The 20018-nt window shown below is 42.7% G+C and overlaps 1 protein-coding gene across 1 annotated transcript in view; it reads right to left on the minus strand.

Annotated features, from left to right (window-relative positions):
• The window catches only part of LOC116978979 (tripeptidyl-peptidase 2-like), a 90233-nt gene that overhangs the window by 43777 nt on the left and 26438 nt on the right, over positions 1–20018 (minus strand). The window contains exons 11-18 of the mRNA XM_033030308.1: positions 16751–16899; positions 15270–15385; positions 14192–14363; positions 13012–13169; positions 11349–11425; positions 8573–8679; positions 5622–5776; positions 2957–3073 (exon numbers count right to left, since the gene is read on the minus strand). Of these exons, the coding sequence (XP_032886199.1) occupies positions 2957–3073; positions 5622–5776; positions 8573–8679; positions 11349–11425; positions 13012–13169; positions 14192–14363; positions 15270–15385; positions 16751–16899 (1051 nt within the window). The remainder of the gene's footprint in view (positions 1–2956; positions 3074–5621; positions 5777–8572; positions 8680–11348; positions 11426–13011; positions 13170–14191; positions 14364–15269; positions 15386–16750; positions 16900–20018) is intronic.

Raw genomic sequence — 20018 nt, forward strand, 5'->3', positions numbered from 1 at the left:
TGTGTCCATATACCATGATATAAATATATACACACATGAATAAATAAACTGATAAAGTGCAAATAGCAGAAAGTGGTTATTAATAATCAGAGTTTTGTCCGAGCCAGGTTTAATAGACTGATGGCTGTGGGGAAGTAGCTATTCCTCAACCTGGTTGTTGCAGTCTTCAGGCTCCTGTACCTTCTACCTGAAGGTAGCAGGGAGAGGAGTGTGTGGCCAGGATGGTGTGGGTCTTTGATGATACTGCCAGCCTTTTTGAGGCAGCGACTGCGATAAATCCCCTCGATGGAAGGAAGGTCAGAGCCGATGATGGACTGGGCAGTGTTTACTACTTTTTGTAGTCTTTTCCTCTCCAGGGCGCACAAATTGCCGAACCAAGCCACGATGCAACCGGTCAGCATGCTCTCTACTGTGCACCTGTAGAAGTTAGAGAGAGTCTTCCTTGACAAACCGACTCTCCGTAATCTTCTCAGGAAGTAGAGGCGCTGATGAGCTTTTTTGATAATTGCGTTAGTGTTCTCGGACCAGGAAAGATCTTCAGAGATGTGCACGCCCAGGAATTTGAAGTTCTTGACCCTTTCAACCATCGACCCGTTGATATAAATGGGGCTGTGGGTCCCCCTCCTACTCCTTCCAAAGTCCACAATCAGTTCCTTGGTTTTGCTGGTGTTGAGGGCCAGGTTATTGCGCTGGCACCATGTGGACAGTTGCTCGATCTCCCTTCTATATTCTGACTCATCCCCATCAGTGATACGCCCCACAATAGTGGTGTCGTCAGCGAACTTGATGATGGAGTTCGCACTGTGGTTGGCTATGCAGTCATGGGTATAGAGTGAGTACAGCAGGGGACTGAGCACGCAGCCTTGAGGTGCTCCCGTGCTGATGGTGCTACCACACCATCATCCAGATCATTGATGTACATGACAAACAACAGTGGACCCAACACAGATCCCTGTGGCACCCCACTAGTCACTGGCCTCCAACCTGACAAACAACCATCCACCATTACTCTCTGGCATCTCCCATTCAGCCGCTGTTGAATCCATCTTGCTACTCCACCATTAATACCCAACAATTGAACCTTCTAAACTTCCATGAGGAACCTTGTCAAAGGCCTTACTGAAGTCCATATATACAACATCCACTGCTTTACCCTCATCAATTTCCCGAGTAACCTCTTCAAAAAAGATTAGTCAAACATGACCTTCTAGGCACAAATCCATGTTGACTGTTCCTAATCAGACCCTGTTTATCCAGATGCTTATATATATTATCTCTAAGTATCCTTTCCATTAATTTGCCCACCACTGACGTCAAACTAACAGGTCTATAATTGCTAGGTTTACTCTTAGAACCCTTTTTAAACAATGGAACAACATGCACAGTACGCCAATCCTCCGGCACTATTCCCGTTTCTAATGACATTTGAAATATTTCTGTCATAGCCCCTGCTATTTCTACACTAACTTCCCTCAATGTCCTAGGGAATATCCTGTCCGGACCTGGAGACTTATCCACTTTTATATTTCTCAAAAGTGTCAGTACTTCCTCTTCTTTGAATCTCATAGTTTCCATAGCTACTCTACTTGTTTCCCTTACCTCACATAATTCAATATCCTTCTCCTTGGTGAATACCGAAGAAAAGAAATTGTTCAATATCTCCCCCATCTCTTTTGGCTCTGCAGATAGCTGTCCACTCTGACTCTCTAATGGACCAATTTTATCCCTCGTTATCCTTTTGCTATTAATATAGCTGTAGAAACCCTTTGGATTTACTTTTACCTTACTTGCCAAAGCAACCTCATATCGTCTTTTAGCTTTTCTAATTTATTTCTTAAGATTCTTTTTACATTCTTTATACTCAAGCACCTCATTTACTCCATGCTGCCTATAATTATTGTAGATCTCTCTCTTTTTCCGAACCAAGTGTCCAATTTCCCTTGAAAACCATGGCTCTTTCCAATTTTTACTATTTCCTTTCAACCGAACAGGGACATAAAGATTCTGTACTCTTAAAATTTCACCTTTAAATGTCCTCCATTTCTCTTCCACATCTTTCCCATCAAACAAACTGTCCCAATTTACTCCTTTTAAATCCTTTCGCATCTCCTCAAAGTTAGCCTTTCTCCAATCAAAAATCTCAACCCTAGGTCCAGTTCTGACCCTCTCCATAATTATATTGAAACTAATGGTATTGTGATCACTGGTCCCGAACTGTTCCCCAACGCATACCTCTGCCACCTGACCCGTCTCATTTCCTAACAGGAGGTCCAGCACCGCCCCTTCTCTAGTAGGTACTTCTATGTATTGCTGCAAAAAACTATCCTGCACACATTTTACAAACTCCAACCCATCCAGCCCATTTACAGAATGTGTTTCCCAGTCTATGTGTGGAAAATTGAAATCTCCCACAATCACTACCTTGTGCTTACTACTAATATCTGCAATCTCCTTACATATTTGCTCTTCCAATTCTCGCTCCCCATTTAGCGGCCTATAATACACCCCTATAAGTGTTGCTATCCCTTTCCCATTTCTCAGTTCCACCCAAATAGCCTCCCTAGATGAGCCCTCTAATCTATCCTGCCAATGTTTTTCAATATCCTTGGATCATGAAGGGGGCTACAAATACAGTTATTTGAGTGATTGATTCATTGAAAGATACAGTGTGGAAACAGGCACTTCGACCCATAGAATCCACACTGAACACAAACCATTCACACGAGTCATATGTTCTCCCACTTTTCACATCCGCTCCCTACATACTAGGGGCTATTTACAGAAGCCAATTAATCTACAAACCCGAACTTCTTTGGGATGTGGGAAGAAAGCAGAGAGCTCGGAGGAAGTCCACAGGGAGAATGTGCAAACTCCACACGGATAGCATCCAAGGTCAGAACACCATTTGATCAGACTATTAAGAATATAAAAATAAAGCAAAGAAGCCAATACTCACAATGTGCAATACATCGGTGTTACACCTCAGCCCATGGAATGAAATGGTGTAGTCAATGGCAGTGCAGCCCAGGCTAGACCACCATTGTGCAATGCAAACCTCAATGGTTCCTCCTTCCTACAAAAAGTTAATAGGTTACTTTCATACATTGGAGTCATTTCCCCTGTAAAATTACTGAACCACTTCACTCCATTGTCAAATGCATGTACTTCAATAAAAATTAGTCCGAATATTTTAAGAAACCCAATTCCTTTCAAAGTAAGAATTTCATTTTTATGTTGTCAGTACATGACAATTGAACACTTTTGACTCCTGAGTTTAAGAATATTTTGTTATTAAACTTTCCCTTTTAATTACATGCAAGACAATGAAATAGACAGCAATACTGTTGACATCCAAGAAGAATAGAAAGGGTAAATCCATCACCTTGCAGAGTGCAGAGATTTACTGGCATGTTGCCAGGACTTGAGGGCCTGGGCTATAGGAAAAGATTGGGCAGACTAGGACTTTATTCGTTGGGGTGCAGGAGGCCGAAGGGTGATCTTATAGAAGTGCATAAATTCATGGGGAATATACAAGGTGAATGCACAAAGTATTTTTCCTCGACAGAGGAATCAAGAACTAAACGGACACAAGAAACTGCAGATGTTGAAATTTTGAGCAAAACACAAAGTGCTGGAGAAATTAAATTGGTCTGCAAACTGCCAGATGAAATAGTATTGGCAATAACATTTAAAATACATTTAGACAGGAAAACAGATAAGAAAGGCTGAGATGGATATGGGCAAATTAGATTTGAATTGATTATTAGGACTAGCTTAGCTGGAGCATCTTAGTCGGCATGGACAGGTTGGGCCACAGAGTCTGTTTCCGTGTTGTATGACTAACTCGGCCCTTGATCCGTTACACGTTATAAAATTTGAAAATTAAGTGACTATACCAAATGTTGTCACAAGCCACTAAGAGCTTTACTTATATGAAAATAATTATTGACTATTTAACATATTCTGTATTTTCTGAACCAAAACCCTACCACTGAACATCAATCTCCTCCAGTAATCTCCCATCCCAAGGAGCCGTTTCACCACTGGGCACTACATCCCAGCTCTGCCTCACACAACAGTTTGTCTGTTCAGCTCACTTCTAATCTTACTGAACCCGAAATGTCATCCATCCTTTTACTCCAGAGAAGCTGCCTGACCCACTGTGTTATTCCAGCACTTGGTGTCTACCCATTTCCTTTTTGTTCTTCTCAATCCAATAGGCTGCACTCTCTCAGCCCCATCCTCTTGCTTCCCTTCTGCATGGACATCCAGTTCCTCAATGGTCCTCACCCTCGTACCAGACTGTGGGCCCCACCTCCTCCTCAAGATGCTGAACAGCACGTATTCATCCACTGTCCCTCCCCTCTGTCTGGCTGGGCTTGTTCTCAGTCATCACACACTTTTTTGTACACCCATCATTTCTTCCAAATGTGCCTCTTTGTTGCCAATACTTCGTTAACAATCTTTCATTGATCTCTCCTACAATCTCCTTCATTTGTAATGGTTAATTTAAAAAATACTTTTATTTATGGGATATGGAACCAATAAACACCTTGGTTGTTCTTGGGTTAGAAAATCCCAGCAATACTTAAGGATTTCTACTGTTAATTGCTGTTATTAATATGCATAGATTAAATGAGTATGCAGGGGATGGTGGGATAGGGGTCACAGTTTAACCTGCCGTCATGTTTGGCACAGGTATGGTGGGCCGACAATGCTGTTCCTGTGCTGTACTGTTCTATGTAGAAATGGAATTGTAGATGCTGGTGTATAAAAAAGACACAAAGTGCTGGAGTAATTCAGCATTCATACTGTGTAGGAAGGTACTGCAGATGCTGGTTTACACTGAAGATAAACACAAAAAGCTGGAGTAACTCAGCGAGTCAGGCAGCATCTCTGGAGAAAAGGAATGGGTGACATTTCGGGTCAAGACCCTTCTTCAGACTCTGACCCTTCTTCACCCTGGTGTGCACCAACCATCTCCCAATCCCTACCCCCCAGGTACAATGTTCCTTTCCCATCCTGCGTACACTCATCTCCCATTCCTCAATTCCCCATCTCCCTTTTATTCTCCCACTTTCCCCTTCCACACACGCCCTTTCCTCCAGCTTTACTTTTCACTCCTCCTCTTATCTCCTTACCTGACACCTTGTTGGCTCATTTTCCTCTAGCCTTTGTCACTTACTCCACCCATCTGCCAATAAAGCCCCCTTCACCTGAATCTACCTATCACTTAGAACATAGAAAAATATAACAGTGCAGCACAGTAACAGGCCCTTCGGCACGATGTCTGTGCTCAGCATGGTGCCAACATCAACCCTTCAAGCTTTGTCCCACCTCCACCTCTCTTTTCTCGCTTTCTCCTCCCCCACTCCAATTAGTCTGAAGAATTTTCCAAATACGAAACGTCGCCTATTCATTCCCTCCACAAATGATGCCTGACCAGCTGAGTTCCTCCAGCATTTTGTATTTTGATCAAGATTCCAGCATCTGCAGTTCCCTAGAAGACAAAACTGGACCGTTTTTGGAAATCAGTTTATGGAGTTTCTGTCTGTAATTTAAAGGGTGGTCACTAAACCTCAGTCACTGATGATTGGAGCCAATGATGGACCAATACTCACATGGACTGCAAAACTATCAGTTGTAGAAGCTTTTTCTGATAGAAACAGGTGCCGGTAAAATTCGTGTACCCGAAAGGCCTTTTGTTTCTGAAGTTGAATTGCGTGCACCACATACTCTGATGTTTTGTCTTCTGACCTTGAAGTCAAGATTACCTCTGGAATAAAACATGGTCCAGAAGGCGTGGATTAATAGTGATGCACTCAAAAACCTCGTACAAATACTTACAAACGGAAAGATTAACATATTCGAATCAAGTCTTGTAAGGAAACGCTCACATGCTCTTCATCGCCCCCTGCATTGCCTGTATGTATAAACCACATTAAGCCATGCAGTGTATACCCAGTCATTCAATCTTTATCAGTGCAAAGCAGTGGGAATAACGTGGTACTAAACCAAACAAGTGCAGTGGAAGGAGGAGGGATGAACAGAAGTCATGTCTCTTACAGATTATCTGACATACCGTGGCACTCAGTAGGTAATTCTCACTCGTAAGTGGTGTAATACAGCACATACAGTGCCCTCCATAATATTTGGGACAAAGACACATCATTTATTTATTTGCCTCTGTACTCAACAATTTGAGATGTGTAATAGAAAAAGATCACATGTGGTTAAAGTGCACATTGTCAGATTTTAATAAAGGCCATTTTATACATTTTGGTTTCACCATGTAGAAACTACAGCAATGTTTATACATAGTCCCCCCATTTTAAGGCACCATAATGTTTGGGACACAGCAATTTCCTGTCAATGAAAGTAGTCATGTTTAATATTTTGTTGCATATCCTTTGCATGCAATGACTGCTTGAAATCTGCGATTCATGGACATCACCAGTTGCTGGGTGTCTTCTCGGGTGATGCTCTGCCAGGCCTGTATTGCAGCCATCTTTAGTTTATGCTTGTTTTGGGGATAATTCCCATCAGTTTTCTCTTCATCATATAAAAACCCAAATGGGTTCAGATCAGGTGATTGACTTGACCACTCAAGAATTTATCATTTTTTAGCTTTGAAAAACTCCTTTGTTGCTTTAGCAGTATGTTTGGGATCATTGTCTTGCTGTAGAATTAACCGCCGGCCAATGAGTTTTGAGCCATTTGTTTGAATTTGAGCAGATAGGATGTGTCTATACACTTCAGAATTCATTATGCTACTACCATCAGCAGTTGTATCATCAATGAAGATAAGTGAGCCAGTACCCTCAGCAGCCATACATGCCCAGGCCATAACACCCCACCACCGTGTTTCACAGATGAGGTGGTATGCTTTGGATCTTGGGCAGTTCCTTCTCTCCTCCATGCTTTGCTCTTGCCATCACTCTGATTATGTTATCTTCGTCTCATCTGTCCACAAGACCTTTTTCCAGAACTGTGGTTGCTCTTTAAAGTACTTTTTGGCAAACTGTAACCTGACCATCCTATTTTTGTGGCTAGCCAGTGGTTTGCATCTTGCAGTGTAGCCTCTGTATTCCTGTTCATGAAGTCTTCTGTGGACAGTGGTCATTGACAACACCACACCTGACTCCTGAAGAGTGCTTCTGATCTGTCGGACAGGTGTTTGGGGATTTTTCTTTATGAAAGAGAGAATTCTTCTGTCATCAGCTGTGGAGGTCTTCCTTGGCCTGCCAGTCCTTTGCGATTAGTAAGCTCACCAGTGCTCTCTTTCTTCTTAATGATGTTCCAGTTTATTTTGGCAAGCCTAAGGTTTGGCTGATGTCGCTAACAGTTTTATTCTTGTTTCTCAGTCTCATAATGGCATCTTTGACTTTCATTGGCACAACTTTGGTCCTCATGTAGATAAACAGCAATACAAGTTTCCAAAGGTGATGGACTGAAGACTAGGTGCTGAGAGCTCTCTTATACCTGCATTAAGGAGGCAATTAAACACACCTGAGCAATTACAAACACCTGTGAAGCCATGTGCCCCAAACATTATGGTGCCCTGAAATGGAAGGACTATGTATAAACACCGCTGCAATTTCTAACGTATAAACATTGCCTTTATTAAAATCTGACAATGTGCACTTTAACCACATGTGATTTTTTATATTACAAATCTCAAATTGTGGAGTACTAAGGCAAATAAATAAATGATGGGTCTTTGTCCCAAACATTATGGAGGGCACTGTAAACAGGCCCTTTTGGCCCACTGTGGCCATCAAGGTCCTGTGTACAATCCCATTTTCCAGCACTAGGTCCACAGATTTCTCTGTGGTGGAAATTCAAGTGTGTATCAACATCCTACCTAAATGTTTTGGTGTACCAACATACACCGCTCCCTCCCCTCCCCATCCTCCAGGAAGTGTTTCAGACTTTAACCGTCCTCTGGGCGAAACAAATTTTTCACCAAATCCCCCTAAACCTCCTGCCCCTTAGCATTAATCCAGGTTCAGGGATGTAGTCTGTGCACTTTGCCTGTGGACTTTTGTGGTCCAGGGTGGAAATTCATAACCTGTACTTTCTTAATCACAACATCCCTGAAATGTTGGTCTGTGAATGGGGTCTCTGCCCACCTTTGTTTTAGGACAAATATTAATGCACTACGCTCTGGACTGGCAAAGTAAACACATCCAGTGCCAGAAGAGAATCTCTTAAAATACAAGGGCAGTGTAATAGTAGGAGATGCAGTTTCTACGTTTTGAGAGCACAATGGCGCAGTGGTAGAGTTGCTGCCTTACAGCGCAAGAGACCCGGATGTCTTCCTGACTGCGAGTGCTGTCTGTATGTGTGTAAACATTTAGACTTACTGCTGGATGGACAGGTTTACTAGGATAGGGGTCAAACGCAGGCAAATGGGACTAGTGTAGGAGGGCATCATGATCAGCATGGATGCGTCTGCTTGGGCCTGTTTGCTGCTGGATGACTCAATGCTGCACGCTCATTTGCCCGGATTTCATCTGTTATTGTGTTTATTGATATAAACTCTCAAACTTGGCAGAAACGTTAAACCCACCAGCCCAGGTAGCTCCTTGAGGAACTTCAATGAATTGTCTTCTGATCTCTCCAGGCTTGAAGGCCACATTTTTCAACTCCATTTTGTACTCACAAGCTGCACTTAACCTAGATCCATCGAAATAAAGAGAACAATTAGACCAGTTCCATTAGTTACAACTGTTCAATTAGAGTGAGCAGAAGAAACCCAACATTTCATTGAATGGCAACATTGCAGTTTCTTGTGCTGACGTAATTGACAGATACATCATTGTTGCTTGGAGATTCTGGACCAAGAGCTCAGCCAACAATCATTGTTCCAATAATCACTATTATACCTGATAATTAATACCATGGTGAAAGTGATTATATTTTCATAATATCTTCAGATTCAGCACCCGAGTGATTTGTGCTGCAGGTGGGGAGTGAGCAGCACAAAGGGGAATTTTGGACCTCTGGACCCCAAAGTTCTCTTCCACCAGGAGATTCCGCCGCCTGTCTCAGCTGATCACAGATAGCTATTGATCACTGTGATCAGTCAATAACTCCACCATTGTTGCGTCATGTGGCTCCCCGAGTAGTGAATGAATGCGGTTTTTTTCTACCGTCTAGCAGTTCCCATTTTCTCACTTAAATCTATTGTCAGTCACCTCTGGAATAGATCTAACACTCATATTCTTTGATCTTTAAAGGTGGTGTTGGCAGCAAAACCAACCCCCTTTAACCCATGACATTTACACCAGTGCAAGCATGTCAAAACTAAATCTTAATGAGTGCCTTATCCACAAACTTAATTCAAAGCCAGCAAATTTAGTACATAGAACAGTATGAACGCTGAAGATAGCCAAAAAAAAGCTGGAATAACTCAGTGGGTCAGGCAGCATCTATGAAGAAAAGGAATAGGTGACGTTTCAGACCTGACTTCTTCTGACCTGAAACATCACCCATTCCTTTTCTCCAGTGTTGCTGCCTGACCTGCTGTTACTCCCGTTTTTTGTGTCTCACTTCAGTGTAAACCAGCATTTGCAGTTCCTTCCTACACAGTATGAATGCTGCGTACTCCAGCACTTTGTGTCTTTTTCTTTTTTTGTATACCACCATCTGCAGTTCCGTTTCTACATGTACAGCACAGGAACAGCATCTTCGGCCCAACATATATCTGTGCCAAATATGATGTCAGGTTAAACTACTCTAATTTGCCAGCACATGACCCCTATCCCTCCATTCCCTGCATTGTCATATAATCTATGCCTATTAATAACAGCAATTAACAGTAGAAATCCTAAATATGGCTGGGATTATCTATCCCAAGACCAACCTTGACTCTCTCTCGGGAGGCTTTTCAAATGATTACTAGAGGTGGCACCCCAATGTTTGGCACGCATCTATAAATCTTTGGAGAGGAGGGGAAGGGAATGCAAGACATTTTAAGATATCCTTAAGAGAAAGGGAAAGGAAGCAGAGGACCATGATAGACTAAAATATGACCCAGCAAAATGGAATAGGAGCATTATAAATGTCTTCAAAGGATAAAGAATATGGCAATGCTATTAAATTATTACTTTGTCAGTCTTCACAAAGAAAATAGATGATAATTATGGGCAGTATATCAATAAAATAGAAAAGATTGCTATAACTGCAACTTGATAAGTCATCTGCCCGGATGGAATGCATCCTCATTTGAAGTGAGCAAAGGTAGAAATAGCAGAGGCATTGGTCACAATCTTTTGATCCTTTCTTAGTGTTCCCAGTGTTAATCCCATTTAAGGTATGAAGCATGAAATCTCTAAATTACAGGCTACAATTTAAGAAATATGCAAAACAGGACATATGGCTCTTTGAGCTCCACCATTCAAGAAAGTCACAGCTAATCATGTCTTAATTAGTCCATCCACAACTTTAAGAAGGAGAGAATGGCAAGAGTTAAAAACTTTTTGAATGAAGAAATATCTCCTCACCTCTATCCTAAATAGTCAACAACTTAAACGGAAACTACTTTCTATTCGATCTTTTAGATTCTCCCCTCCCTCTCCCACAGCCTTGGTTGCCTCTTGGTCTATGTGCTCTGCTTCTTTCCGAGCCTTTAGACTTTAGAGATACAGCACCGAAACAGGCCCTTCGGCCCACCGAGTCTGTGCCAACCAACGATCATTAACGTTATCCTACACACAAGGGACAATTTTACCATTTTTTACCAAAGTCAGTTAACCTACAAACCTACACATCTTTATGTGTGGGGTGAATTTGAAGCACCGAGAGAAAACCCATGCAGTCACATGGAGAAGGTACAAACTCAATACAGATAGCACCTTAGGTCTCTGGTGCTGGAAGGCAGCAACTCTACCCCTGTGTCATTGTGCAGTCCTTTATTTCTTGCCTGAAGCATTTTCAGATTCCTCCATTGAGAGCAACAAAGATTTTACCACAATCTCTGCTTTACAATCAGCCTTATTTTTAAATGTACCAAAATAAATATGATATCTGACATTAATTTGTTAAAAGGAGAACCAAGGAACTGCAGATGCTGGAAGCTTGAGGAAAACACAAAATGCTGAAGTAACTCAACGGGTCGAACAGCATCTCTGGAGGACATGGATGGGTGACATTTCAGGTCAGGACCCTTCTTCAGACTACTTTTCCATTAGAAGAAGGGTCGGCACCCAAAACACTGCCTATCCATGTCCTCCAATGATGCTGCCTGACCCTCCGACTTACTCCAGCTCTTTGCGTTTTAATTAATTGTTTAAAATTGTCATAACAGATATCAGCTTCAGAAGATAACACTGGTTTGCACAAACCTTGAAGGGATAATGACCGTGACAGGAATTCGGAACAATGGACCAACAGCAGGAGCTGTTGTATCATAAGCCAGGACCTGAAGCAGGAGAAAAAAAGGTAAGGACATAAGCCATAAGAAACAGGACCAGAATTATGCCCATCTCCACCAGATAAAAAGACTGGCAAATATAATTTTTGCATCGATTGCACTTTGCTGTCAGTTCTCTTTAACCCTTGATACCCCTGTAGGAAAAGGATCGACTTTATCCTTCAATATCTGGAGTACAGAATTTCAAAGAAGTATGACCTTCAGGTAAGAAATTCCACCTCAATTCAGTTTTAAATGGGCAACCCCTTGAGGTACTTCCCAGCCATTCTCTCAGCCTTAACTCTATTCAGACCCCTTCAAATCTTATGTTTCAATAAGATCATGTCTCCATCTATACTCTTAGCATGTAGGCCCAATCTGTTCAATGTTTAATCAAAGACAAAATAAGGCAATCTTTTCACTCCAGGAAACAACCAATTGAATCTTTCCTAAACCGTTTTTAATAAGACGACCAAAATTTTGCATAGATCTCACCAACAACCCACATGGTTGCAATCAGATTCCCTTATTTTTATAATCTATCATTTTCCAGAAAAAAGGTCAACATTTCATATGCCTGAGAAATAAACAGAAAATGAAAGAATGATTGAAAGTTTCAGTATGGAAGCAGGCACTGTGGCCCACCGAGTCCATGCAGACCATCGATCACCCGTTCACACCAGTTCTGTTTCCCCGTTTCACATCCAATCCCTACACACCAGGGGAAAGTTTACAGAGGGCAATTAACCCACAAACCCCCACAACTTTGGAATATGGGAGGTAAATGGAGCACCTTGAGGAAACCCATGAGATCACAAGTAGAACGGGCAAAGGATCGAACCTGGGTCTCTGGTGCTGTGAGGCAGCAGCTCTAGTTTAGTTTAGAGATACACCGCATAAACAAATCCTACAGCCCACCGAATCCACAGCGACCAGCGATCCTTGCTAATTAAAACTGCCCCACACACACTAGAGTTAATTTACATTCATATCAAGCCAATTAACCTACAAACCTATACGTTTTTGAAGTGTGGGAGGAAACCGAAGATCTCGGAGAAAACCCACATGGTCACAGGTAGAACATATAAGCAGCAGCCGTAGTCGGGATCAAACCCGCGTCTCTGCCGCTGAAAATGTGGCAAGGCAGTAACTCTACCGCTGTGCCATCGTGCGCCCTTTCTAGAAAAGAAACGCTCTAAAACCATGCCGTTATGATACCCTGACAATGTTGGAAATACTTAGCTGGTCAGGCAGCTTATGTAGAGAGAGAAATAGTGCTAACATTTTAGGGTGATTGCACTGCTTTGGAAGGGGGTTAATGTCTCCAGTGACAAGGAGTTTCTATTGTTATTTTACAGATCCAGCATATGCAGTCACCTAACGCCCAAGTCATTGGGTATTTTTAAAGCGGAGGCCGATAGGTTATTGATTAGTAATGGCATCAAAGGTTATGATGAGAAGGTAGGAAAATCGCATTGAGAGGGAAAAATAAATCAGCCCTGGTCAAATGGTGGTGCACTCGATGGGCCGAATAGCCTTATTCTGCTCCTATATTTTATGATTATGGTGAATGCACAAAGCGTACCCGGACTAACCTCAGCGTAGTGCGGCCCTTCCTTGAGACCACGTGCGTCCACCCGGACTGTCACCCGCCGGGACTGGTTCATCAGCTCCAGGTGGGAGGGGATGTGCACCCACGTTGCACTGCAGGTCAGAGCCAGGTGTATCTGGAGAGCAATTTTTTCACTATTGTCTGCAGATATAAAATGAAGCAGTGAGGTGAAGGACTGAGCAATTGATGTAACTGTACGTACGATTGCTTAGGGCAACTAAACCAGCGCAAAGAGTTGGCAGGGCATCAACAATCAATGATCTATGCTGCTGTCAACACCATTAGATGGCTCAACTTCTTTACTTAGACTTTACTTTAGAGATACAGCGCAGATTCAGGCCCTTTGCCCCACCAAGTCCGTGCTGACCAGTGATCACCATGTACACGAGCACTATCCTACACGCTAGGGACAATTTACAATTTAACTGAAGGCAATTAACCTACAAACCAAGGATATTGACTGCCTACATGTTGGAGATATTTAAGTTTGACAACAAACTTTCTGTTCCATGGAGCTTTATTGTATTTTGCCCTGCCTCTGAGCATTTTATAGATGATGATTTTGTTCCAAGTGTGAGCAGTGCATCACTCCTTTACCCAAGCACTTGATTATAATCAACCTATTCTGGTCTGTTGCTGTGTAACTGAATTACTTTGAAAACAACTTACATGCTTCAAGGTGCTTTGTGTATGCAAGCTCTTGTAAATATGCCCGCATTGTAACATGCCTCTCCAGAAATCACCACTAGTTCTCAATCAATATGATATCTCTACCCTTCCCAAATCTCCATTGTGGTGTTATCACTAGCCAAACCAAGCAGAGGAGAACTCTGAGCAAAACACAGACTCCTGGTGGAACTCAGCAGGTCAGACAGCATCTGTGGAGGGAATGGACAGACATCGTTTCAGGTCAGGACTCTTCTTCAGACTAATGAGACCTATAGTGTCTTGACCCAAAGGATGTCTGTTCAATGCCTCCACAGATGCTGCCTGACCCACTGAGTTCCTTCAGCATTTTATGTTTTGCTCAAGATTCCATCATCTGCAGTTTTTTGTGTCTACAGAGTAACTCTGTGGTTACATTGACGTTTGCTTCCTCTAAAGTCAAAAGAGTTAAGAGTTTTTAAACTGTCATATGTACTGATAACGAAACAATGAAATACCTGTGCCTTCGGGAAACACCGGCTCTACAGAAACAGAGAAGTCCATTGGCACAGACAGGTACGCTGGATCTCTGAGGTAGATTCCACGCCGGTTGAATACCTTGACATCAAAACCTAACTGGCTACTTTTTACTGAAACGTTTTGGCTGAGGTAGTCATAGGCTTTCTCAATCTGTCAGGGAAAAATGATAGGCCATGTTACAATGGGAATCTGCAAAAGGGTATTGGAGACAAGTTTAGGTTTATTATTGTCTACAGTGACTTTAGACTTGACAGATACAGCATGGAAACAGCCCATCAGCCCACCGAGTCTGTAGCGACCACCAATCACTAGCCCTATCCTACACACTATGGACAATTTACAATTTTACCGAAGGCAATTAACCTACAAACCTGCACGTCTTTGGGATGTGGGAGGAAAGCGGAGCACCCGGAAAAATCCCACGCGGTCACAGGGAGGACGTACAAACTCCGTACAGGCAGCACCCATAGTCAGGATTGAACCTGGGTCTCTGGTGTTGTAAGGCAGCAGCTCTACCACTGCGCCACTTCTCAGGTTAAACTTTACTTTAGACTTTGGGGATACAGTGTGGAAACAGACTTTCGGCCCACTAAGGCTATGCTGACCAGCGATCACCCCGTACACTAGCACTATCCTACGCTCCAGGGACAATTTACTTTACAAAGTGGAAACCTTTGTTTTGCAAGCTATTGAATCAGATAATGCTATGCATACAAACAATCAATCCATACTGAAGTACAAAACATAGAACAAAGGAGAAGATACATAGCGCAGAATATAGTTCTCAACATTGAAGCACATCTGTTCCATATATAAATTGGGAGTGGGGGTCAGTTCTATTGTGTTACCATATTTCTCACCAGCAACAGTGCCTGTACCCCCCACACTCATGATTATTTGGCCATGCATCACTCCATCCGCTGCTCGTCCACCTGGGTCGTTTTCAACTGGATGGGTGTGCAATTTTAATCCTTGAAATACAACCTGCTGTTGAACGAACACTGTAACAATTGAGGCAAAGTACCTTCAGAAAGACGGGTAAGATGATATGTTTACCTGAATGATCCCGTGGCCTTGTGCAAATGCTTCCACATTCTCCACCTTCACTGCTGTGTTCTCCATAGCGCGGCGCACAGAATGCACAGTATACCCAATGCCGTTTGCTTTCAAACCTAACGTGAAAACAACAGTGAGGTTGGCACTGAAAGAGTGGCACAATTAAATATAAGGATGAGAATCACCCTTTCATAGAAACATAGAAACATAGAAATTAGGTGCAGGAGTAGGCCATTCGGCCCTTCGAGCCTGCACCGCCATTCAATATGATCATGGCTGATCATCCAACTCAGTATCCACTCAGTATCAACTCAGTTTCAATTTGCACTGAAACTGCCAAACCTGGAAGGGACGCTCAATGGAACTCTATTGTCACATGCACCTAGGTACAGTGAAATTGTTTGTTGTACTGATCACGTGACACAATGAAAGATAAAAACAAGAAAATATAATCTCTCTTTTCAGTCAAATTTCCAGAGTGATTAAATTACTAAATCAGTATTTGAGTCCGGGATCACTGATATTCAAACAATAATTTGAATCCCAGCAGGTCAGGTTAGGAATTTAAATTTGATTAATAAAATATGTTTAAAAGCTAGTATCAATAATAGGAACATAAAGGTTTTAGACTGCAGTCAAAATCCATTAATTGATGGATTGAAAGATACAGCATGAAGACAGGCCCTTCGGCACATCGAATTCACCCCGACCATCAATCACCCGTTCACCCTAGTTCATTTGCATCCACTCCTCACACATGAAGAATAATTTAGAGGCCAATTAACCCATAAACCCGTATGTCTTGGGGATGTGGGAGGAAACTGGAGCATCTAGAAGAATCCCACATGGTCACAGGGAGAAGGTGCAAACTCCACACAGACAGCACCCGGGGTCAGGATCAAACCCGGGTCTCTGGCACTGTGAGCCAGCAGCTCGACCAGCTCCACCACTGTGTTGTCCTAATAATCTTCACAAAAGAGAAGACTGTAGAGCTGCTGCCTCATAGCTCCATAGACCCAGATTCAATCCTGACCTTGGCTGCTGTCTGTGTGGAGTTTGCACGTGGGTTTCCTTGCACATCCAGTGTTTCACAGGCTGAAATGTAAATATTGGTCTCTATATATTGCTGCTATTATGTGGGTAGTTGGAAGAATCTGAGGTAGGAAGAGGGGTAGTTGGGAAAGTCAGGGGAGTGGAATGGGAATATATAGTTAGTGCAAAAAAGCAATATAATTAAAGAGCATACATTAATGAGGGGCCTAATAGAATAAAATATGGATCCTTTTCCCCAAGATAAGTGTTCAAAACCATGAGGCGTTAGTGAAACTAATCAGTAGAGGGATTATAGAGAATATAGTGTTGGAACAGGCCCTTTGACCCACTATGCTTGTGCTGACCATGCCATTTTGCATCCCTCATGTTCATGCGTCCATACAGCAGGGGAAGGGAGAGCAACGCTACTGCAGACTGCCTCAGTGTACCTGAGATGAGCAAAGCAATGCCTCCACAAGCGTTCGGTGAGGACATCGAGGTGCCGTTCATCAGCTCCATGCCACGTAGGGTCCAGTTGGGGACAGATGCCACAGCTCCACCTGGAGCGGTGATGCACACTCCCAGGGCTCCGTCCACACTGATTGAATCAAAATGCACACGTTATCTCAACATGGCCGAAGTAGGGTGGATTCAGACAAATGTTAGCAAGCCCAAAATAATTAAAATAAACTTGACTGACAAGGGTGCAAGAAAAGTGAAAACTGTTGAATCTGGGAATTCCATGCCAAGCACAAACACATAAAAATTAATTTAATTATCATCAGCTTTCAGAAGCTGCCATTATCCTGAACACGTTTCCAGCGGCAGGAACCACCATTTCCAGAGGCAGGAAGCATTATTAATAAAAGGTTCCATCCCCTGAATATTCTCCCTTGAGTTTCGCATCCCATACTTTACCTGTGGCTTCCAATGCGCAAATACCGAGCCCATTAACTCCCAGGGACTCAGCAAATGTGCCGAGAACTGAAGTTTGAACTGTCCTTCTAGTAAAGTAAGGAGCAAAGTGCTGGAGGAGCTCAGAAGATCAGGCAGCTTCTATGGAGGGAAATGGACAGTCGATGCCTTTGGTCAGTACATTTCTTCAGACTGATAGAGTTGGGGGGAGAAAGCTGGAAGAGAGAAGTGTAGGTGGGGCAAAGATAGGGATATAAATGAGGGGGGGGTTTGGCAGATGAATGGAGTGAGTGGCAAAGGTGAGAGGTGAATAGGAGACAAAAGGGTGGCAGATAAGGACTTTCTCCCCTAAGTCTGAAAAAAAGGGCCCAGACCCAAAATGTTGTCTGTTCATTGCCATGTACAAATGCTGCCTGGCATGCTGGGTTCCTCCAGCATTTTTTGCTCAAGGTTCCAGTATCTGCAGTCTCTTGTGTCTCTACCCTTTACCAACTTCCACACCAACATCTAATTGAAATTATGTTAACAGTAGCTTTCAAAATATAATGGCCTTGTCAACCTAGCTTTACCAGAATGTAGACAAATAAAAATTCTAAGTCTTCTGAATGGTCTTCTTGAAATTGACTAGATACCCAAGGGTTCAAGATATGCAACATAAACACGTTGGGGGAACAGCAAGCAGCATGAAATCTTTTGGAGAAATGCAGAAGTGAATCAGGCCCTTTCCCTCACCGGGTTCATGCCAACTACTTGCCACACATTTATAATTAGGATCATTTTTTTATTCTCCCAGATTCTAACATTCACCTATACACTGCGGCAATTTAAAGTGGTCAATTAACCAAACAATCCGCATATCTTTGGGATGAGAGACGAAACTGGAGCAGCTGAAGGAGACCCAAATGGTCGTAGAGAGAATGTGCAAACTCCACATAGACAACATTGGAGGTCAGGATTGAACCCAGGTCTCCAGCGCTATGAAGCAGTGGCTTTATTACCTGTGCCTCATCTATTTTCACTGCTGCAACAATTACAAGATGTTTCTGATTTTGCACTTAAATTTTAAAAGCGACACCCTGCCTGAGAAGGTCCATGATTTTAATTTTTGACATGCCCAGGTTCGAATTGCACTTCACGTTCTGAAAAAGGCTGATGCAATGAAATTATTTATACAGGAGCAACAGAACATTAAACCCCCTGCGTTTTACAAAATGTTTTTTTTAATATTCCATTTAATTTTCAATAATTGTCCAGATGTTTTACTTCATCAGTGCAGACTTTTCAACAGAACTATCATATTACCCAGAGAGACAATTAATTTTTTAGATTTGAGCTTCAAATAACCTTAATCAGTAATATCAAGAAGGCAAGCGATGAGGGACAGAAAAGGAAATTGGCCAGTATTTAATAAACGTAGAGACACCAACTGCTCAACAACCATTACAAATATATTCAGGCAAGGATGACAACAAGAAAATGATGTTGAAACAAAGACTCTGTGCTTGTGACTTGTCCAAGTGAGATCCTCATCAAGCTGCTGGTTGGGATTAAACCCTGGAACAGGCTTTATAAGGAGAAGGTAGACACAAAGTGCTGGAGTACGTCAGCATCTCCAGAGATAAAGGACTCCAGTACCTTGTACCTATCTGGAATAAACCAACATCTACAGTTCTTTGTTTAACATCTATAAGGTGAAGCTATCCTCAACCGGTCACCGTCGCGATGTGGGCTCATTTCCCCTTGATTTTTATTTTAGGGCAACATTGACGGAATGCGCTCTTGATAAAAATGGAAAACTACAGATATTGGAAATCTGCCATAAAAACAGAAGTCTGGAAACAGTTAATGAGCCTTTGTCAAAACTGAGAGTGAGAGGATGCTTAGGGATGCTAGTTACCATGCGAAACCGAGCAGCTATCACAGGCCAGCAAAAGGACTTCCTTCAGTCAAACCACAAGATCGTGGAAGAATTCACAAAACAAAACAAGAATGTAAGGGGAGACACATGGAACTGCAGATGCTGGTCCATCAGAAAAAACCCGAAAAAAAACACAAACACTCAGTAAGTCAGGCAGTAAGTCAGTAAGTGTGGGAAAGAACTGCAGATGCTGGTCTAAATCGAAGAAAGACACAAAATGCGAGAGTAACTCATCAGGACAGACAGCATCTCCGGAGAGAAGGAATGGGTGACGTTTCTGCTCGAGTCCCTTCTTCAAAATGATTCAGAATGTATGGGGAAAATGAATAGTTAATAACAAGACCCTTAGCAGTATTGATGTAAAGAGGGATCTTCGGGTCCAAATCCACAGCTTCCTGAAAGTAGCAACACAAGTATCTGAAGTAATAATGAAGGCATTATGCTTGCCTTCATTGGTCATGGCAAAAGAGTCGGAAAGTCATGATGCATTTGGAGGATTGTGTGCAGTTCTGGTTGCCTCATCGCTCTAACTGCTCTCATTAACTCACTAACCAAGTACAGGTGCACAACCTTTTATCCGGAGTTCCGGAAACCGAAAAACTCTGAAAACCGGCCATTTTTTCCAGGATGTCGTCTGCACACCAAAGCTCGCGTCTGGCGCCAAACTTGACCCGAAACGACCCACGGTCAACCCAGGTCTGTACTACTGTAGCGGCTGCCTCCTACCCGGAGACCGGGGAGACACTTAAACATCTGTAAATCATTGCTTAAATGTTAGTCAGTTAGTTTGGAGGGCTTTTATGTGAAGGGGGGGGGTGAAGGGGGAAACTTTAATTCTTAGTCCCCTACCTGGTCGGAGAGGCGGGGAGCGGGCAATGCCTTAC

The sequence above is a fragment of the Amblyraja radiata genome, chromosome 12 (assembly GCF_010909765.2).
Source record: "Amblyraja radiata isolate CabotCenter1 chromosome 12, sAmbRad1.1.pri, whole genome shotgun sequence".
Lineage (NCBI taxonomy): Eukaryota > Metazoa > Chordata > Chondrichthyes > Rajiformes > Rajidae > Amblyraja > Amblyraja radiata.